The 17,791-nt window shown below is 41.9% G+C and overlaps 1 protein-coding gene across 1 annotated transcript in view; it reads left to right on the forward strand.

The window, feature by feature from the left end:
• The window catches only part of SIN3A (SIN3 transcription regulator family member A), a gene marked incomplete at its 3' end in the record, with an annotated part of 448,744 nt that overhangs the window by 157,679 nt on the left and 273,274 nt on the right, over positions 1-17,791 (forward strand). The window contains 1 exon segment of the mRNA XM_053717346.1: positions 2,142-2,424. Within this exon segment, the coding sequence (XP_053573321.1) occupies positions 2,142-2,424 (283 nt within the window).

Genomic DNA, 17,791 nt, shown 5'->3' on the forward strand with positions numbered 1-17,791 from the left:
CTCGGATCAAACAGGAGAGGGCATTGGTGTTCCTCATCGCCCCTGCGTGGCCTCGCATGATTTGGTATGCCGATATGGTGGACATGTCGTCTCAGCCACAGTGGAAGCTCCCATTGGGGAGAGACCTTCTCATTCCGGGTTCCTTCCATCATCCGAATCTAGTTTCTCTGCAGCTGACTGCTTGGAGACTGAACGCTTAATTTTATCTAAGCGAGGTTTTGCTGATTCAGTCATAGGTACTTTAATTCAGACATGTAAGCCTGTTACTTGGAAATGTTACCATAAGATATGGCGTAAATATCTTTTATTGGTATGAATCCAAAGGCTACTCATGGAGTAGGGCTAGGATTCCCAGGATTTTGTCTTTTCTCCAAGAAGGATTGGAGAATGGATTATCAGCAAGTTCCTTAAAGGGACAGATTTCTGCTTTATCTATTTTGTTACACAAGTTGTGCCAGATGTTCAATCTTTTTGTCAGGTTCTGACTAAAATCAGGCCTGTATTTAGATCCAATTGCTCCTCCTTGGAGTTTAAATTTAGTTCTTAGAGTTCTTCCATGGGTTCCGTTTGACCCTATGCATTCCATAGATATTACGTTGTTATCTTGGAAAGTTTTGTTTCTGGTTGCTATTTCTTCTGCTCGCAGAGTATCAGAGCTTTCAGCTTTTCAATATCATTCTCCTTATCTTATTTTCCATGCGGATAAGGTGGTGTTACGTACTAAACCTTTTTTCCTAGGGTTGTTTAAGACAAGAACATTCATCAGGAAATTGTTGTTCCATCCTTGTGTCCTAATCCTTCTCAGAAGGAACGTCTCCTACATGATTTAGATGTAGTCCGTTCTTTACAGTTCTACTGGCAAGCTTCTAAGGATTTTTGTCTATCATCTTCTTTGTGTTTTTTTCTGGGAAACATAGGGGTCAGAAAGCCACGGCTACCTCTCTTTCTGTGTGGCTGAATAGTATCATCCGTTTTGCACATGTGACTGCTGGACAGCAACCTCCTGCAGGGATTATGGCTCATTCCACTAGGGCCGTTGCTTCCTCATGGGCATTCATAAATGATGCTTTTGTTGAACAGATTTGCAAAGCTGCTACTTGATCTTCTTTTCACACTTTTTCATAATCTTTCAAATTTGATTTTTTTGCCTTGGTTGAGGCTGTTTTTAGGAGACAGGTTCTTCAAGCAGTGGTGCCTTCAGTTTAGGTTCCCTGTCTTGTCCCTCACGTTTCATCCGTGTACTATAGCTTTGGTATTGTATCCCACAAGTAAGGTTTAAATCCGTGGACTCATCATATCTTAAAAAAGAAAAGGAAATTTATGCTTACCTGATAAATTTGTTTCTTTTTAGATAGTCCACGCCCCCCCCTGTTTTATGAGACATGTCTTTATTTTTGTTAAACTTCAGTCACCTCTGCACCTTGGCTTTTCCTTTCTCTTCCTAACTTCGTCAAATGACTGGAGTGGGAGGGAAGGGAGGAGCTATATATACAGCTCTGCTGTGGTTCTCTTTGCCTCCTCCTGCTGACCAGGAGGCGATATCCCACAAGTAAGGTTGAAATCCGTGGACTCATCGTATCTAAAAAGAAATTAATTTATCAGGTAAATAAATATAAATTTCCTTTTTATCAAGTTTGCTTTGTTCTCTTGGTTTTCTTAGTTGAAAGCCAAACCTAGGTAGGCTCAAATGCTAATGTCTAATCCCTTGAAGGCCTTCTCTTATCTCAATGCAGTTTTCCACAGCTAGAGGGAGTTCATATTTGTCATACGGATAACATTGTGCTCACACCTGTGGAGTAACTTATGAGAGGGCACTGATTGGCTAAAATGCAAGTATGTCAAAAGAACTGCAATAAGTGGGCAGTCTGAAGAGACTTAGTTACAAGATAATCACAGAGGTAAAACGTATATTAATTTAAGTGTTGGTTATTCAAAACTGGGGAATGGATAATTAAAGGATTATCTATCTTTCTAAACAATACAAATTCTGGAGTAGACTGTCCCTTTTTAATTTTTTGCTATGTCAAACTGACTTCTACTTTTAAGGTAACGTTTGTCCCTAGTGTTGCTGTATTTGTCCATTTATTTTTGTAGAAGCAAAAAAATTTGAAACTATTTTTTTTTTTTTTGTCTCTCTACAGTATTGATACGCCTGGTGTTATCAGCCGTGTATCTCAGCTCTTTAAAGGCCACCCAGACCTTATTATGGGGTTTAATACTTTCCTGCCTCCAGGATACAAAATTGAGGTGCAGACAAATGACCTGGTGAATGTCACTACACCTGGCCAGGTCCACCAAATTACTACTCATGGTCTACAGCCCTCTGTGCCACCAGCTCCTCCTCCTCCTGCACAGCCAGCTGCACAGACAGCCCCTACTCCAGCACATCCTGCTCCGCAACCTACCCCAGCCAAGATAAATAAGGTAAGAGACTATTGTTTTATCTTAATCTATAGAATATATTGTCATGCTAAGGGATTTGATTTGGGTGCACAAACAATTTGTGGGTTCCACACCCAGGTCTGTTTTACATTACCAATTCTTATGGATATATATTTAGATATATGAGAGAGAGAATATCCTAAGATATGGTGAGTCCACTGTGTCATCGATTACTGATGGGAATATCACTCCTGGCCAGCAGGAGGAGGCAAAGAACACCACAGCAAGAGCTGTTAAGTATCCCTTCCCACAATCCCCAATCATTCTCCTTGCCTTAAGTGGCAAGTTTTGCTGTCTGTTAAAGAAATTTCTTCTATCAAGGTTTTATTATTTTGAAAGCCTGAGCTGGTTTGCTCTGATCGTTCCTGACAAGACTGGGTCTAGCTGTACTCCACATCAGTCTCTTCAGTAGGGGTTTGGTAGCGTTCAAGCAGTTGGTAACTTGTGGGGTTTTAAAAAGGATTTTTCTTTCATGTAATTAGCAAGAGTCCATGAGCTAGTGACGTATGGGATATAAATTCCTACCAGGAGGGGCAAAGTTTCCCAAACCTTAAAATGCCTATAAATACACCCCTCACCACACCCACAATTCAGTTTTACAAACTTTGCCTCCCATGGAGGTGGTGAAGTAAGTTTGTGCTAGATTCTACGTTGATATGCACTTTGCAGCAGGCTGGAGCCCGGTTTTCCTCTCAGAGTGCAGTGAATGTCAGAGGGATGTGAAGAGTGTATTGCCTATTTGAATTCAATGGTCTCCTTCTACGGGATCTATTTCATAGGTTCTCTGTTATCGGTCGTAGAGATTCATCTCTTACCTCCCTTTTCAGATCGACGATATACTCTTATATACCATTACCTCTACTGATTCTCGTTTCAGTACTGGTTTGGCTATCTACTATATGTAGGTGAGTGTCTTAGGGTAAGTAAGTCTTATTTTATTATGACACTCTAAGCTATGGTTGGGCACTTTCTATGTAAAGTTCTAAATATATGTCTTTAAACTTATATTTGCCATGATTCAGGATAATCAGTATTCCTTTAAAATTCAGACTGTCAGTTTCATTATTTGGGATAATGCATTTTAATTAAATTTATTTTTCTTTACCTTGAAAATTTTCAATTGATCATTTTTCCCTGTGTGCTGTTAGGCTCGCGGGGGCAGAAAATGTTTCTTTTTATTGCGTCATTCTTGGCGCGGACCCACATTTTTTGGCGCAATAATTTCGTCATTTCCGGCGCCGTAGTTGACGCTGGAAGTTGTATTCTGTTAATACGTCATTTTTGACGCATGTGTATTCAGACATTTTTTTTGCGCCAAAAAATGTGGGCGTCGGTTCTGGCGTCAGAGGATGTGGCGTCATACTTGGCGCCAAATATATGGGCGTTGTATTTAGCGCCAATAATGTGGGCGTCATATTTGGCGCCAAAAAATGTGGGCGTATTTTTTGTTTCACTTTTTTCCTCACATTATTTAAACCTCATTTCTCCAACATAGGTGTGTCCGGTCCACGGCGTCATCCTTACTTGTGGGATATTCTCTTCCCCAACAGGAAATGGCAAAGAGCCCAGCAAAGCTGGTCACATGATCCCTCCTAGGCTCCGCCTACCCCAGTCATTCTCTTTGCCGTTGTACAGGCAACATCTCCACGGAGATGGCTTAGAGTTTTTTAGTGTTTAACTGTAGTTTTTATTATTCAATCAAGAGTTTGTTATTTTAAAATAGTGCTGGTATGTACTATTTACTCTGAAACAGAAAAGAGATGAAGATTTCTGTTTGTAAGAGGAAAATGATTTTAGCAACCGTTACTAAAATCCATGGCTGTTCCACACAGGACTGTTGAGAGGAATTAACTTCAGTTGGGGGAACAGTGAGCAGTCTTTTGCTGCTTGAGGTATGACACATTCTAACAAGACGATGTAATGCTGGAAGCTGTCATTTTCCCTATGGGATCCGGTAAGCCATTTTTATTCAGACAGTAAATAAGGGCTTCACAAGGGCTTATTAAGACTGTAGACATTTTCTGGGCTAAATCGATTCATATATTACACATATTTAGCCTCGAGGAATCATTTAATCTGGGTATTTTTGTAAAATAATATCGGCAGGCACTGTTTTAGACACCTTATTCTCTAGGGGCTTTCCCTAATCATAGGCAGAGCCTCATTTTCGCGCCGGTATTGCGCACTTGTTTTTGAGAAGCATGACATGCAGTCGCATGTGTGAGGAGCTCTGATACATAGAAAAGACTTTCTGAAGGCGTCATTTGGTATCGTATTCCCCTTTGGGCTTGGTTGGGTCTCAGCAAAGCAGATACCAGGGACTGTAAAGGGGTTAAAGTTCAAAACGGCTCCGGTTCCGTTATTTTAAGGGTTAAAGCTTCCAAATTTGGTGTGCAATACTTTTAAGGCTTTAAGACACTGTGGTGAAATTTTGGTGAATTTTGAACAATTCCTTCATACTTTTTCGCAAATGCAGTAATAAAGTGTGTTCAGTTTAAAATTTAAAGTGACAGTAACGGTTTTATTTTAAAACGTTTTTTGTACTTTGTTATCAAGTTTATGCCTGTTTAACATGTCTGAACTACCAGATAGACTGTGTTCTGAATGTGGGGAAGCCAAGGTTCCTTCTCATTTAAATAAATGTGATTTATGTGACACTGAAAATGATGCCCAAGATGATTCCTCAAGTGAGGGGAGTAAGCATGGTACTGCATCATTCCCTCCTTCGTCTACACGAGTCTTGCCCACTCAGGAGGCCCCTAGTACATCTAGCGCGCCAATACTCCTTACTATGCAACAATTAACGGCTGTAATGGATAATTCTATCAAAAACATTTTAGCCAAAATGCCCACTTATCAGCGTAAGCGCGACTGCTCTGTTTTAGATACTGAAGAGCATGAGGACGCTGATGATAATGGTTCTGAAATGCCCCTACATCAGTCTGAGGGGGCCAGGGAGGTTTTGTCTGAGGGAGAAATTTCAGATTCAGGGAAAATTTCTCAACAAGCTGAACCCGATGTGATTACATTTAAATTTAAGTTGGAACATCTCCGCGCTCTGCTTAAGGAGGTATTATCCACTCTGGATGATTGTGAGAATTTGATCATCCCAGAGAAACTATGTAAAATGGACAAGTTCCTAGAGGTCCCGGGGCTCCCAGAAGCTTTTCCTATACCCAAGCGGGTGGCGGACATTGTAAATAAAGAATGGGAAAGGCCCGGTATACCTTTCGTCCCTCCCCCCATATTTAAAAAATTGTTTCCTATGGTCGACCCCAGAAAGGACTTATGGCAGACAGTCCCCAAGGTCGAGGGAGCGGTTTCTACTTTAAACAAACGCACCACTATACCCATAGAAGATAGTTGTGCTTTCAAAGATCCTATGGATAAAAAATTAGAAGGTTTGCTTAAAAAGATGTTTGTTCAGCAAGGTTACTTTCTACAACCAATTTCATGCATTGTCCCTGTCACTACAGCCGCGTGTTTCTGGTTCGATGAGCTAGTAAAGGCGATAGATAGTGATTCTCCTCCTTATGAGGAGATTATGGACAGAATCCGTGCTCTCAAATTGGCTAATTCTTTCACCCTAGACGCCACTTTGCAATTGGCTAGGTTAGCGGCGAAGAATTCTGGGTTTGCTATCGTGGCGCGCAGAGCGCTTTGGTTGAAATCTTGGTCAGCTGATGCGTCTTCCAAGAACAAACTCCTTAACATTCCTTTCAAGGGGAAAACGCTGTTTGGCCCTGACTTGAAAGAGATTATCTCTGATATCACTGGGGGTAAGGGCCACGCCCTTCCTCAGGATAGGTCTTTCAAGGCCAAAAATAAACCTAATTTTCGTCCCTTTCGTAGAAACGGACCAGCCCCAAGTGCTACGTCCTCTAAGCAAGAGGGTAATACTTCTCAAGCCAAGCCAGCCTGGAGACCAATGCAAGGCTGGAACAAGGGAAAGCAGGCCAAGAAACCTGCCACTGCTACCAAGACAGCATGAAATGTTGGCCCCCGATCCGGGACCGGATCTGGTGGGGGGCAGACTCTCTCTCTTCGCTCAGGCTTGGGCAAGAGATGTTCTGGATCCTTGGGCACTAGAAATAGTCTCCCAAGGTTATCTTCTGGAATTCAAGGGGCTTCCCCCAAGGGGGAGGTTCCACAGGTCTCAATTGTCTTCAGACCACATAAAAAGACAGGCATTCTTACATTGTGTAGAAGACCTGTTAAAAATGGGAGTGATTCATCCTGTTCCATTAGGAGAACATGGGATGGGGTTCTACTCCAATCTGTTCGTAGTTCCCAAAAAAGAGGGAACGTTCAGACCAATCTTAGATCTCAAGATCCTAAACAAGTTTCTCAAGGTTCCATCGTTCAAAATGGAAACCATTCGAACAATTCTTCCTTCCATCCAGGAAGGTCAATTCATGACCACGGTGGATTTAAAGGATGCGTATCTACATATTCCTATCCACAAGGAACATCATCGGTTCCTAAGGTTCGCATTCCTGGACAAGCATTACCAGTTCGTGGCACTTCCTTTCGGATTAGCCACTGCTCCAAGGATTTTCACAAAGGTACTAGGGTCCCTTCTAGCGGTGCTAAGACCAAGGGGCATTGCAGTAGTACCTTACTTGGACGACATTCTGATTCAAGCGTCGTCCCTTCCTCAAGCAAAGGCTCACACGGACATAGTCCTGGCCTTTCTCAGATCTCACGGATGGAAAGTGAACGTAGAAAAGAGTTCTCTATCTCCGTCAACAAGGGTTCCCTTCTTGGGAACAATAATAGACTCCTTAGAAATGAGGATTTTTCTGACAGAGGCCAGAAAAACAAAACTTCTAAACTCTTGTCAAACACTTCATTCCGTTCCTCTTCCTTCCATAGCGCAGTGCATGGAAGTAATAGGTTTGATGGTAGCGGCAATGGACATAGTTCCTTTTGCGCGCATCCATCTAAGACCATTACAACTGTGCATGCTCAGTCAGTGGAATGGGGACTATACAGACTTGTCTCCGAAGATACAAGTAAATCAGAGGACCAGAGACTCACTCCGTTGGTGGCTGTCCCTGGACAACCTGTCACAAGGGATGACCTTCCGCAGACCAGAGTGGGTCATTGTCACGACCGACGCCAGTCTGATGGGCTGGGGCGCGGTCTGGGGATCCCTGAAAGCTCAGGGTCTTTGGTCTCGGGAAGAATCTCTTCTACCGATAAATATTCTGGAACTGAGAGCGATATTCAATGCTCTCAAGGCTTGGCCTCAGCTAGCAAAGGCCAAGTTCATACGGTTTCAATCAGACAACATGACGACTGTTGCGTACATCAACCATCAGGGGGGAACAAGGAGTTCCCTGGCGATGGAAGAAGTGACCAAAATCATTCAATGGGCGGAGACTCACTCCTGCCACCTGTCTGCAATCCACATCCCAGGAGTGGAAAATTGGGAAGCGGATTTTCTGAGTCGTCAGACATTACATCCGGGGGAGTGGGAACTCCATCCGGAAATCTTTGCCCAAATTACTCAACTGTGGGGCATTCCAGACATGGATCTGATGGCCTCTCGTCAGAACTTCAAGGTTCCTTGCTACGGGTCCAGATCCAGGGATCCCAAGGCGACTCTAGTAGATGCACTAGTAGCACCTTGGACCTTCAAGCTAGCTTATGTATTCCCGCCGTTTCCTCTCATCCCCAGGCTGGTAGCCAGGATCCATCAGGAGAGGGCGTCGGTGATCTTGATAGCTCCTGCGTGGCCACGCAGGACTTGGTATGCAGATCTGGTGAATATGTCATCGGCTCCACCATGGAAGCTACCTTTGAGACGAGACCTTCTTGTTCAAGGTCCGTTCGAACATCCGAATCTGGTCTCACTCCAGCTGACTGCTTGGAGATTGAACGCTTGATCTTATCAAAACGAGGGTTCTCAGATTCTGTTATTGATACTCTTGTTCAGGCCAGAAAGCCTGTAACTAGAAAAATTTACCACAAAATATGGAAAAAATATATCTGTTGGTGTGAATCTAAAGGATTCCCTTGGGACAAGGTAAAGATTCCTAAGATTCTATCCTTTCTTAAAGAAGGATTGGAGAAAGGATTATCTGCAAGTTCCTTGAAGGGACAGATTTCTGCCTTGTCTGTGTTACTCCACAAAAAGCTGGCAGCTGTGCCAGATGTTCAAGCCTTTGTTCAGGCTCTGGTTAGAATCAAGCCTGTTTACAAACCTTTGACTCCTCCTTGGAGTCTCAACTTAGTTCTTTCAGTTCTTCAGGGGGTTCCGTTTGAACCCTTACATTCCGTTGATATTAAGTTATTATCTTGGAAAGTTTTGTTTTTGGTTGCAATTTCTTCTGCCAGAAGAGTTTCAGAATTATCTGCTCTGCAGTGTTCTCCTCCTTATCTGGTGTTCCATGCAGATAAGGTGGTTTTACGTACTAAACCTGGTTTTCTTCCAAAAGTTGTTTCTAACAAAAACATTAACCAGGAGATAGTCGTGCCTTCTTTGTGCCCGAAACCAGTTTCGAAGAAGGAACGTTTGTTGCACAATTTGGATGTTGTTCGCGCTCTAAAATTCTATTTAGATGCTGCAAAGGATTTTAGACAAACATCTTCCTTGTTTGTTGTTTATTCTGGTAAAAGGAGAGGTCAAAAAGCAACTTCTACCTCTCTCTTTTTGGATTAAAAGCATCATCAGATTGGCTTACGAGACTGCCGGACGGCAGCCTCCTGAAAGAATCACAGCTCATTCCACTAGGGCTGTGGCTTCCACATGGGCCTTCAAGAACGAGGCTTCTGTTGATCAGATATGTAGGGCAGCGACTTGGTCTTCACTGCACACTTTTACCAAATTTTACAAGTTTGATACTTTTGCTTCTTCTGAGGCTGTTTTTGGGAGAAAGGTTTTGCAAGCCGTGGTGCCTTCCATTTAGGTGACCTGTTTTGCTCCCTCCCTTCATCCGTGTCCTAAAGCTTTGGTATTGGTTCCCACAAGTAAGGATGACGCTGTGGACCGGACACACCTATGTTGGAGAAAACAGAATTTATGTTTACCTGATAAATTACTTTCTCCAACGGTGTGTCCGGTCCACGGCCCGCCCTGGTTTTTTAATCAGGTCTGATAATTTATTTTCTTTAACTACAGTCACCACGGTATCATATGGTTTCTCCTATGCAAATATTCCTCCTTAACGTCGGTCGAATGACTGGGGTAGGCGGAGCCTAGGAGGGATCATGTGACCAGCTTTGCTGGGCTCTTTGCCATTTCCTGTTGGGGAAGAGAATATCCCACAAGTAAGGATGACGCCGTGGACCGGACACACCGTTGGAGAAAGTAATTTATCAGGTAAACATAAATTCTGTTTTTTTTATTGCTTCTGGTTTCTAGAAGCTTATTATTTTGCATTCTTTTCCCATTCCTTAAACTGTCATTTAAGGAATTTGATAATTTTGCTTTAAATATTGTTTTTTTCTATTACATATTGCAAGATTTCACTGTTCCTGTTTCAAAACAATCTAAGAGGATTCCTGTTGACTGAGTTCAGTCCTACCAAAGCTAAGTTCATTTATTTTAAATATTATGAATGTTTATCTTTAGCTATGGTTTGTAATAAGTTATGATAAACTTTTACATGCAGAATCCATTAGTATTTATGCTTTATATATTGGCTTTCTTTTTACATCTTATGTACAAGAAATATTTAGAAGATTTATAAGAAAAATATTTCTGATTCTATTTTAAAGGCTTTGTCTGACATCGTGCCTTCTAATAACATTTTTAGGTCTTTTTCAAACTTCTTTTTTAATTATTGAAGTTTCAAATGACCAACAACATACTGATTTATCCTTCTCTGATGATGTTTTTTCTCATTCAGAATTTTCTTCATCAGATATTGACACTAACAAATCTACTTTTTTTTTTATTAAAGTACATTTGTTCTTTGTTGAAAAGGTGTTGATTATTTTGGATATTAAGGTAACTAGTTCTTTTTCAAGACTAGCTAACACTATTTCTGCTTATTTATTCTTTTGTGTTTTCAGAGTTTTTTTCCAATTCCTCATACTAGGGAATGGAATAGGCTGCGAATTTTCTTTTATTCCTTCTTCAAAGGTTTTAAACTATATTCTTTGCCGGCAGTTAAATTCAATTTGGAGGGTTCTCCAATTTATTGGGGCTATCTCTACTCCTACTAATTATGCTTTTGTTTCTATAGCAAAATAGTATTTATTTTCCTTTAGATGGTTGTATCTTATTTATGGAAAATTATTTAGTTTCAGGTACTTTTCTTGGACCTGTGATTTATTTGGATGTTGCAATTGCTTCATTTTTTCTGTTTTCTTTAAGATCAAGTATCAGATTATGATTTATTTTAGCATTGTTAAAGGGACAACATTTACTAGACTAGGTGCTGTTGCATTTGTTGATTGTGCAAGTCCAGTATATTGACTGATCCTTGAACTGGACTATCATGCTAATAATTTCATTTGTGTCTTCATTTTATTGAATATTTTTGCAAATGAGGTTTAATCTATGTCTTTAGCTGTTTTAGCTAGAAGAATTTTGTGATTTCTAAAAATCCATATTTCTTTTGTTCTAAGATAATCAATTATTTGTTTTATAATTGGATTCAATTCTTAACTGTTACTCTGGGCTTCAAGATTGAGTTCTAAGACTAAAACTTTAAGCTTATACTATTACAATAAATATACCGAATATCACAAAGAAAAAAATGTGAAATAAATGTGATAACAAAAATCATAAAAGGAAAACCAAATAAAGTTCTGAATCAAGGATATGTCTGTGTCCTCTGGATGAGTTTTTCAGCTTGTTAGCATTCCTCAGTGAGATCCCATAAAAAAGGAAACCGAAAATTGCAACATAGTGTGAATCTGTAATGGCACTTTGAGGAAGTAGTTGTTTTGTAACAAATGACTGCTCACATTTGTTGGAGCTTTCCTTGACAAAGCATACCAGCGAAACGTACATCGGAACTGAACTGTTCTATATTGAGTTTTATTGCGTCTCTACACTAGCCAGAACACCTGGGGGCTTAGCGCTATTGTCTTGCTACTAAAAAGGTTTTGGTTTCAGCAGTCACACTCCTGCTGATCCATTTACCTCTTTGCAAGTTTGGCGATTTGAAGCATTTATTACAGCATATCTGCTTTTGTACCCTTACATTGTGGTGTTTTCAAGGCTTATGTGACGCTTTTATATATTTTAAAATAAATTTGTATCCAAGTTTTGCCTAGTGTACTGTTTTCCCATCAGTATAAAGTGGGAGTGCGCATATCCTTGAGCTTAGTGGAAAGCTCCAACAAATGTGAGTAGTCATTTGTTACAAAACAACTACTTCCTCAAAGTGCCATTACAGATTCACACCATGTTGCAATTTTCTGTTTCCTTTTTTATGGGATCTCACTGAGGAATGCTAACAAGCTGAAAAACTCATCCAGAGGACACAGACATATCCTTGATTCAGAACTTTATTAAGCTTATACTAGTTTGGTTGTTCTTATTAAGGAACGAATTCCTGAATTCTTTCCCAAGTAACATGTTTTTAATTGGAAATTTTTCAGTTCAAAATCAGCTCCCTAAAATTGCAATGTACGTGCCGTATTCCAGCTTGGCTGGCAAGGGGCAGGTTAAGACTTTTTTGAAATTTATTTGGTTCTATTCGGTCCAAATTTCTTTGATTTTATTCCAGTAAGGCTAACACTTTAAGTGTGTTTCGGTCCTATATATTTTGGGTACTGTTGAAGCATGGCTGATCACCCGTGAAGTTCAAGCGCTGCTCAGACCTGGAATCTTCTGGGGTATTTCTTCCAGTTCCATTTTTAGGAACTGGGTTTTGGAGTTTTATTCAAACTATTCTGCCTTTTTTTGGTCAGTGATAGCATTATTTGTTTTCATTAGATACAATAAATGCATATTTTCATTTTTCTGTTTTCATTCAGATTATTTTCTGAGGATGCGGAATCTCATATGATTCACTTTGTTCTTCCAGTACATAGTTAGAGGATCTTTTTTTCAAAAGCTCTTGATTCCTTACACAAGGGTCACCTTTTTTAGGTTTCCAGATAGTTTGTGTCACTGTCTTTGTCTCTATCAGACAAGGGACAATTTTATTGTGTTCCGTCTGTCGGTACCTTTAGTCTCTATTATTTCCTTCTGTTGCTATATATGCATAGAAGTTTTAGGTCTTATGGCCACAGCATTTGATTCAATTCCCTTTGCTCATTTTCAATAGAACCTTTCCAGTCTTTTATGCTGAATTATGGTGCAGGGATTCTAGGATTTCGCATTTTAAATCTTGGAATCCTAATATTTATCTCTCTTGATTTGGTGGTTAAGATCACCATCATTTTGTTCTACAGGTCTCTTTGTTTCTTTCAACCTGGACCATGATCTCTACAGATGTGAGTCTTTTTGGTTGGGAGGCTGTCTGAGGATCTCTGTCAGCACAAGGGGTTTGGAAATCTCAGGAGGCGAGATTACCATTTGATATTTTAGAACTCCGTGCTTTCTCTGAGTTTTTCAGTTAGTTTCTTTTTGAAGAAGAGACGTTTATTGTTTTTCAGACAATATCACAACTATGGTGTATGTCAATCATCAGGGTAGGACTATCAGTCCTTAGGCTGTGACTGAAGTGTCTCGGATATTAGCTTGGGCTTAATCCAGCTCCTATCTAAATTCTGTGGGTTTTTTCCCAGGTATAGATATTTGGGAAGCGGATTATCTCTGTTAATCAAGCTTTACTTCCGGGAGAATGGTCTCTCTTACCCAGATATGTTTTTCAATTTTTCAGATGTGAGCATTTCTAGAAATAGATCTGTTGGCATCTCATCTGAATAAAGAACTTCCCAGGGGCCTATTCAGGTCCGGGGATCTTCAGGCGGAAGTAGTGTATGCATTGACATTTCTTTGGAATTATCTTTTCTCCAACATAGGTGTGTCCGGTCCACGGCGTCATCCTTACTTGTGGGATATTCTCTTCCCCAACAGGAAATGGCAAAGAGCCCAGCAAAGCTGGTCACATGATCCCTCCTAGGCTCCGCCTACCCCAGTCATTCTCTTTGCCGTTGTACAGGCAACATCTCCACGGAGATGGCTTAGAGTTTTTTAGTGTTTAACTGTAGTTTTTATTATTCAATCAAGAGTTTGTTATTTTGAAATAGTGCTGGTATGTACTATTTACTCAGAAACAGAAAAGAGATGAAGATTTCTGTTTGTATGAGGAAAATGATTTTAGCAACCGTCACTAAAATCCATGGCTGTTCCACACAGGACTGTTGAGAGCAATTAACTTCAGTTGGGGGAACAGTGTGCAGTCTCTTGCTGCTTGAGGTATGACACATTCTAACAAGACGATGTAATGCTGGAAGCTGTCATTTTCCCTATGGGATCCGGTAAGCCATGTTTATTACGATCGTAAATAAGGGCTTCACAAGGGCTTATTAAAACTGTAGACTTTTTCTGGGCTAAATCGAATCATTTTATCTGGGTATTTTGATATAATAATATCGGCAGGCACTGTTTTAGACACCTTATTCTTTAGGGGCTTTCCCAAAGCATAAGCAGAGCCTCATTTTCGCGCCGGTGTGGCGCACTTGTTTTTGAGAGGCATGGCATGCAGTCGCATGTGAGAGGAGCTCTGATACTTAGAAAAGACTTTCTGAAGGCGTCATTTGGTATCGTATTCCCCTTTGGGCTTGGTTGGGTCTCAGCAAAGCAGATACCAGGGACTGTAAAGGGGTTAAAGTTCAAAACGGCTCCGGTTCCGTTATTTTAAGGGTTAAAGCTTCCAAATTTGGTGTGCAATACTTTTAAGGCTTTAAGACACTGTGGTGAAAATTTGGTGAATTTTGAACAATTCCTTCATGTTTTTTCGCAATTGCAGTAATAAAGTGTGTTCAGTTTAAAATTTAAAGTGACAGTAACGGTTTTATTTTAAAACGTTTTTTGTACTTTGTTATCAAGTTTTTGCCTGTTTAACATGTCTGAACTACCAGATAGACTGTGTTCTGAATGTGGGGAAGCCAGAATTCCTATTCATTTAAATAAATGTGATTTATGTGATAATGATAATGATGCCCAAGATGATTCCTCAAGTGAGGGGAGTAAGCATGGTACTGCATCATTCCCTCCTTCGTCTACACGAGTCTTGCCCACTCAGGAGGCCCCTAGTACATCTAGCGCGCCAATACTCCTTACTATGCAACAATTAACGGCTGTAATGGATAATTCTGTCAAAAACATTTTAGCCAAAATGAACACTTATCAGCGTAAGCGCGGCTGCTCTGTTTTAGATACTGAAGAGCATGACGACGCTGATAATATTTCTGAAGGGCCCCTAACCCAGTCTGATGGGGCCAGGGAGGTTTTGTCTGAGGGAGAAATTACTGATTCAGGGAACATTTCTCAACAGGCTGAACCTGATGTGATTGCATTTAAATTTAAGTTGGAACATCTCCGCATTCTGCTTAAGGAGGTATTATCCACTCTGGATGATTGTGACAAGTTGGTCATCCCAGAGAAACTTTGTAAAATGGACAAGTTCCTAGAGGTGCCTGGGCTCCCAGAAGCTTTTCCTATACCCAAGCGGGTGGCGGACATTGTTAATAAAGAATGGGAAAGGCCCGGTATTCCTTTCGTCCCTCCCCCCATATTTAAAAAATTGTTTCCTATGGTCGACCCCAGAAAGGACTTATGGCAGACAGTCCCCAAGGTCGAGGGAGCGGTTTCCACTTTAAACAAACGCACCACTATACCCATAGAGGATAGTTGTGCTTTCAAAGATCCTATGGATAAAAAATTAGAAGGTTTGCTTAAAAAGATGTTTGTTCAGCAAGGTTACCTTCTACAACCAATTTCATGCATTGTCCCTGTCGCTACAGCCGCATGTTTCTGGTTCGATGATCTGATAAGAGCGGTCGATAGTGATTCTCCTCCTTTGGAGGAGATTATGGACAGAATCAATGCTCTCAAATTGGCTAATTCTTTCACCCTAGACGCCACTTTGCAATTGGCTAGGTTAGCGGCTAAGAATTCTGGGTTTGCTATCGTGGCGCGCAGAGCGCTTTGGTTGAAATCTTGGTCGGCTGATGCGTCTTCCAAGAACAAGCTACTTAACATTCCTTTCAAGGGGAAAACGCTGTTTGGCCCTGACTTGAAAGAGATTATCTCTGATATCACTGGGGGGTAAGGGCCACGCCCTTCCTCAGGATCGGCCTTTCAAGGCAAAAAATAAACCTAATTTTCGTCCCTTTCGTAGAAACGGACCAGCCCAAGGTGCTACGTCCTCTAAGCAAGAGGGTAATACTGCTCAAGCCAAGCCAGCTTGGAGACCAATGCAAGGCTGGAACAAGGGAAAGCAGGCCAAGAAACCTGCCACTGCTACCAAGACAGCATGAAATGTTGGCCCCCGATCCGGGACCGGATCTGGTGGGGGGCAGACTCTCTCTCTTCGCTCAGGCTTGGGCAAGAGATGTTCTGGATCCTTGGGCGCTAGAAATAGTCTCCCAAGGTTATCTTCTGGAATTCAAGGGACTTCCCCCAAGGGGGAGGTTCCACAGGTCTCAGTTGTCTTCAGACCACATAAAAAGACAGGCATTCTTACATTGTGTAGAAGACCTGTTAAAAATGGGAGTGATTCATCCTGTTCCATTAAGAGAACAAGGGATGGGGTTCTACTCCAATCTGTTCATAGTTCCCAAAAAAGAGGGAACGTTCAGACCAATCTTAGATCTCAAGATCGTAAACAAGTTTCTCAAGGTTCCATCGTTCAAGATGGAAACCATTCGAACTATTCTTCCTTCCATCCAGGAAGGTCAATTCATGACCACGGTGGATTTAAAGGATGCGTATCTACATATTCCTATCCACAAGGAACATCATCGGTTCCTAAGGTTCGCATTCCTGGACAAACATTACCAGTTCGTGGCGCTTCCTTTCGGATTAGCCACTGCTCCAAGGATTTTCACAAAGGTACTAGGGTCCCTTCTAGCTGTGCTAAGACCAAGGGGCATTGCTGTAGTACCTTACTTGGACGACATTCTGATTCAAGCGTCGTCCCTTCCTCAAAGGCTCACACGGACATTGTCCTGGCCTTTCTCAGATCTCACGGGTGGAAAGTGAACGTGGAAAAGAGTTCTCTATCCCCGTCAACAAGGGTTCCCTTCTTGGGAACAATAATAGACTCCTTAGAAATGAGGATTTTTCTGACAGAGGCCAGAAAAACAAAGCTTCTAGACTCTTGTCGGATACTTCATTCCGTTCCTCTTCCTTCCATAGCTCAGTGCATGGAAGTGATCGGGTTGATGGTAGCGGCAATGGACATAGTTCCTTTTGCGCGCATTCATCTAAGACCATTACAACTGTGCATGCTCAGTCAGTGGAATGGGGACTATACAGACTTGTCTCCGAAGATACAAGTAAATCAGAGGACCAGAGACTCACTCCGTTGGTGGCTGTCCCTGGACAACCTGTCACAAGGGATGACATTCCGCAGACCAGAGTGGGTCATTGTCACGACCGACGCCAGTCTGATGGGCTGGGGCGCGGTCTGGGGATCCCTGAAAGCTCAGGGTCTTTGGTCTCGGGAAGAATCTCTTCTACCGATAAATATTCTGGAACTGAGAGCGATATTCAATGCTCTCAAGGCTTGGCCTCAGCTAGCGAGGGCCAAGTTCATACGGTTTCAATCAGACAACATGACAACTGTTGCGTACATCAACCATCAGGGGGGAACAAGGAGTTCCCTAGCGATGGAAGAAGTGACCAAAATCATTCTATGGGCGGAGTCTCACTCCTGCCACCTGTCTGCTATCCACATCCCAGGAGTGGAAAATTGGGAAGCGGATTTTCTGAGTCGTCAGACATTGCATCCGGGGGAGTGGGAACTCCATCCGGAAATCTTTGCCCAAGTCACTCAGCTGTGGGGCATTCCAGACATGGATCTGATGGCCTCTCGTCAGAACTTCAAAGTTCCTTGCTACGGGTCCAGATCCAGGGATCCCAAGGCGGCTCTAGTGGATGCACTAGTAGCACCTTGGACCTTCAAACTAGCTTATGTGTTCCCGCCGTTTCCTCTCATCCCCAGGCTGGTAGCCAGGATCAATCAGGAGAGGGCGTCGGTGATCTTGATAGCTCCTGCGTGGCCACGCAGGACTTGGTATGCAGATCTGGTGAATATGTCATCGGCTCCACCTTGGAAGCTACCTTTGAGACGAGACCTTCTTGTTCAGGGTCCGTTCGAACATCCGAATCTGGTTTCACTCCAGCTGACTGCTTGGAGATTGAACGCTTGATTTTATCGAAGCGAGGGTTCTCAGATTCTGTTATTGATACTCTTGTTCAGGCCAGAAA

This window comes from Bombina bombina, chromosome 6 (assembly GCF_027579735.1).
Source record: "Bombina bombina isolate aBomBom1 chromosome 6, aBomBom1.pri, whole genome shotgun sequence".
NCBI classification, from domain to species: Eukaryota; Metazoa; Chordata; class Amphibia; order Anura; family Bombinatoridae; genus Bombina; species Bombina bombina.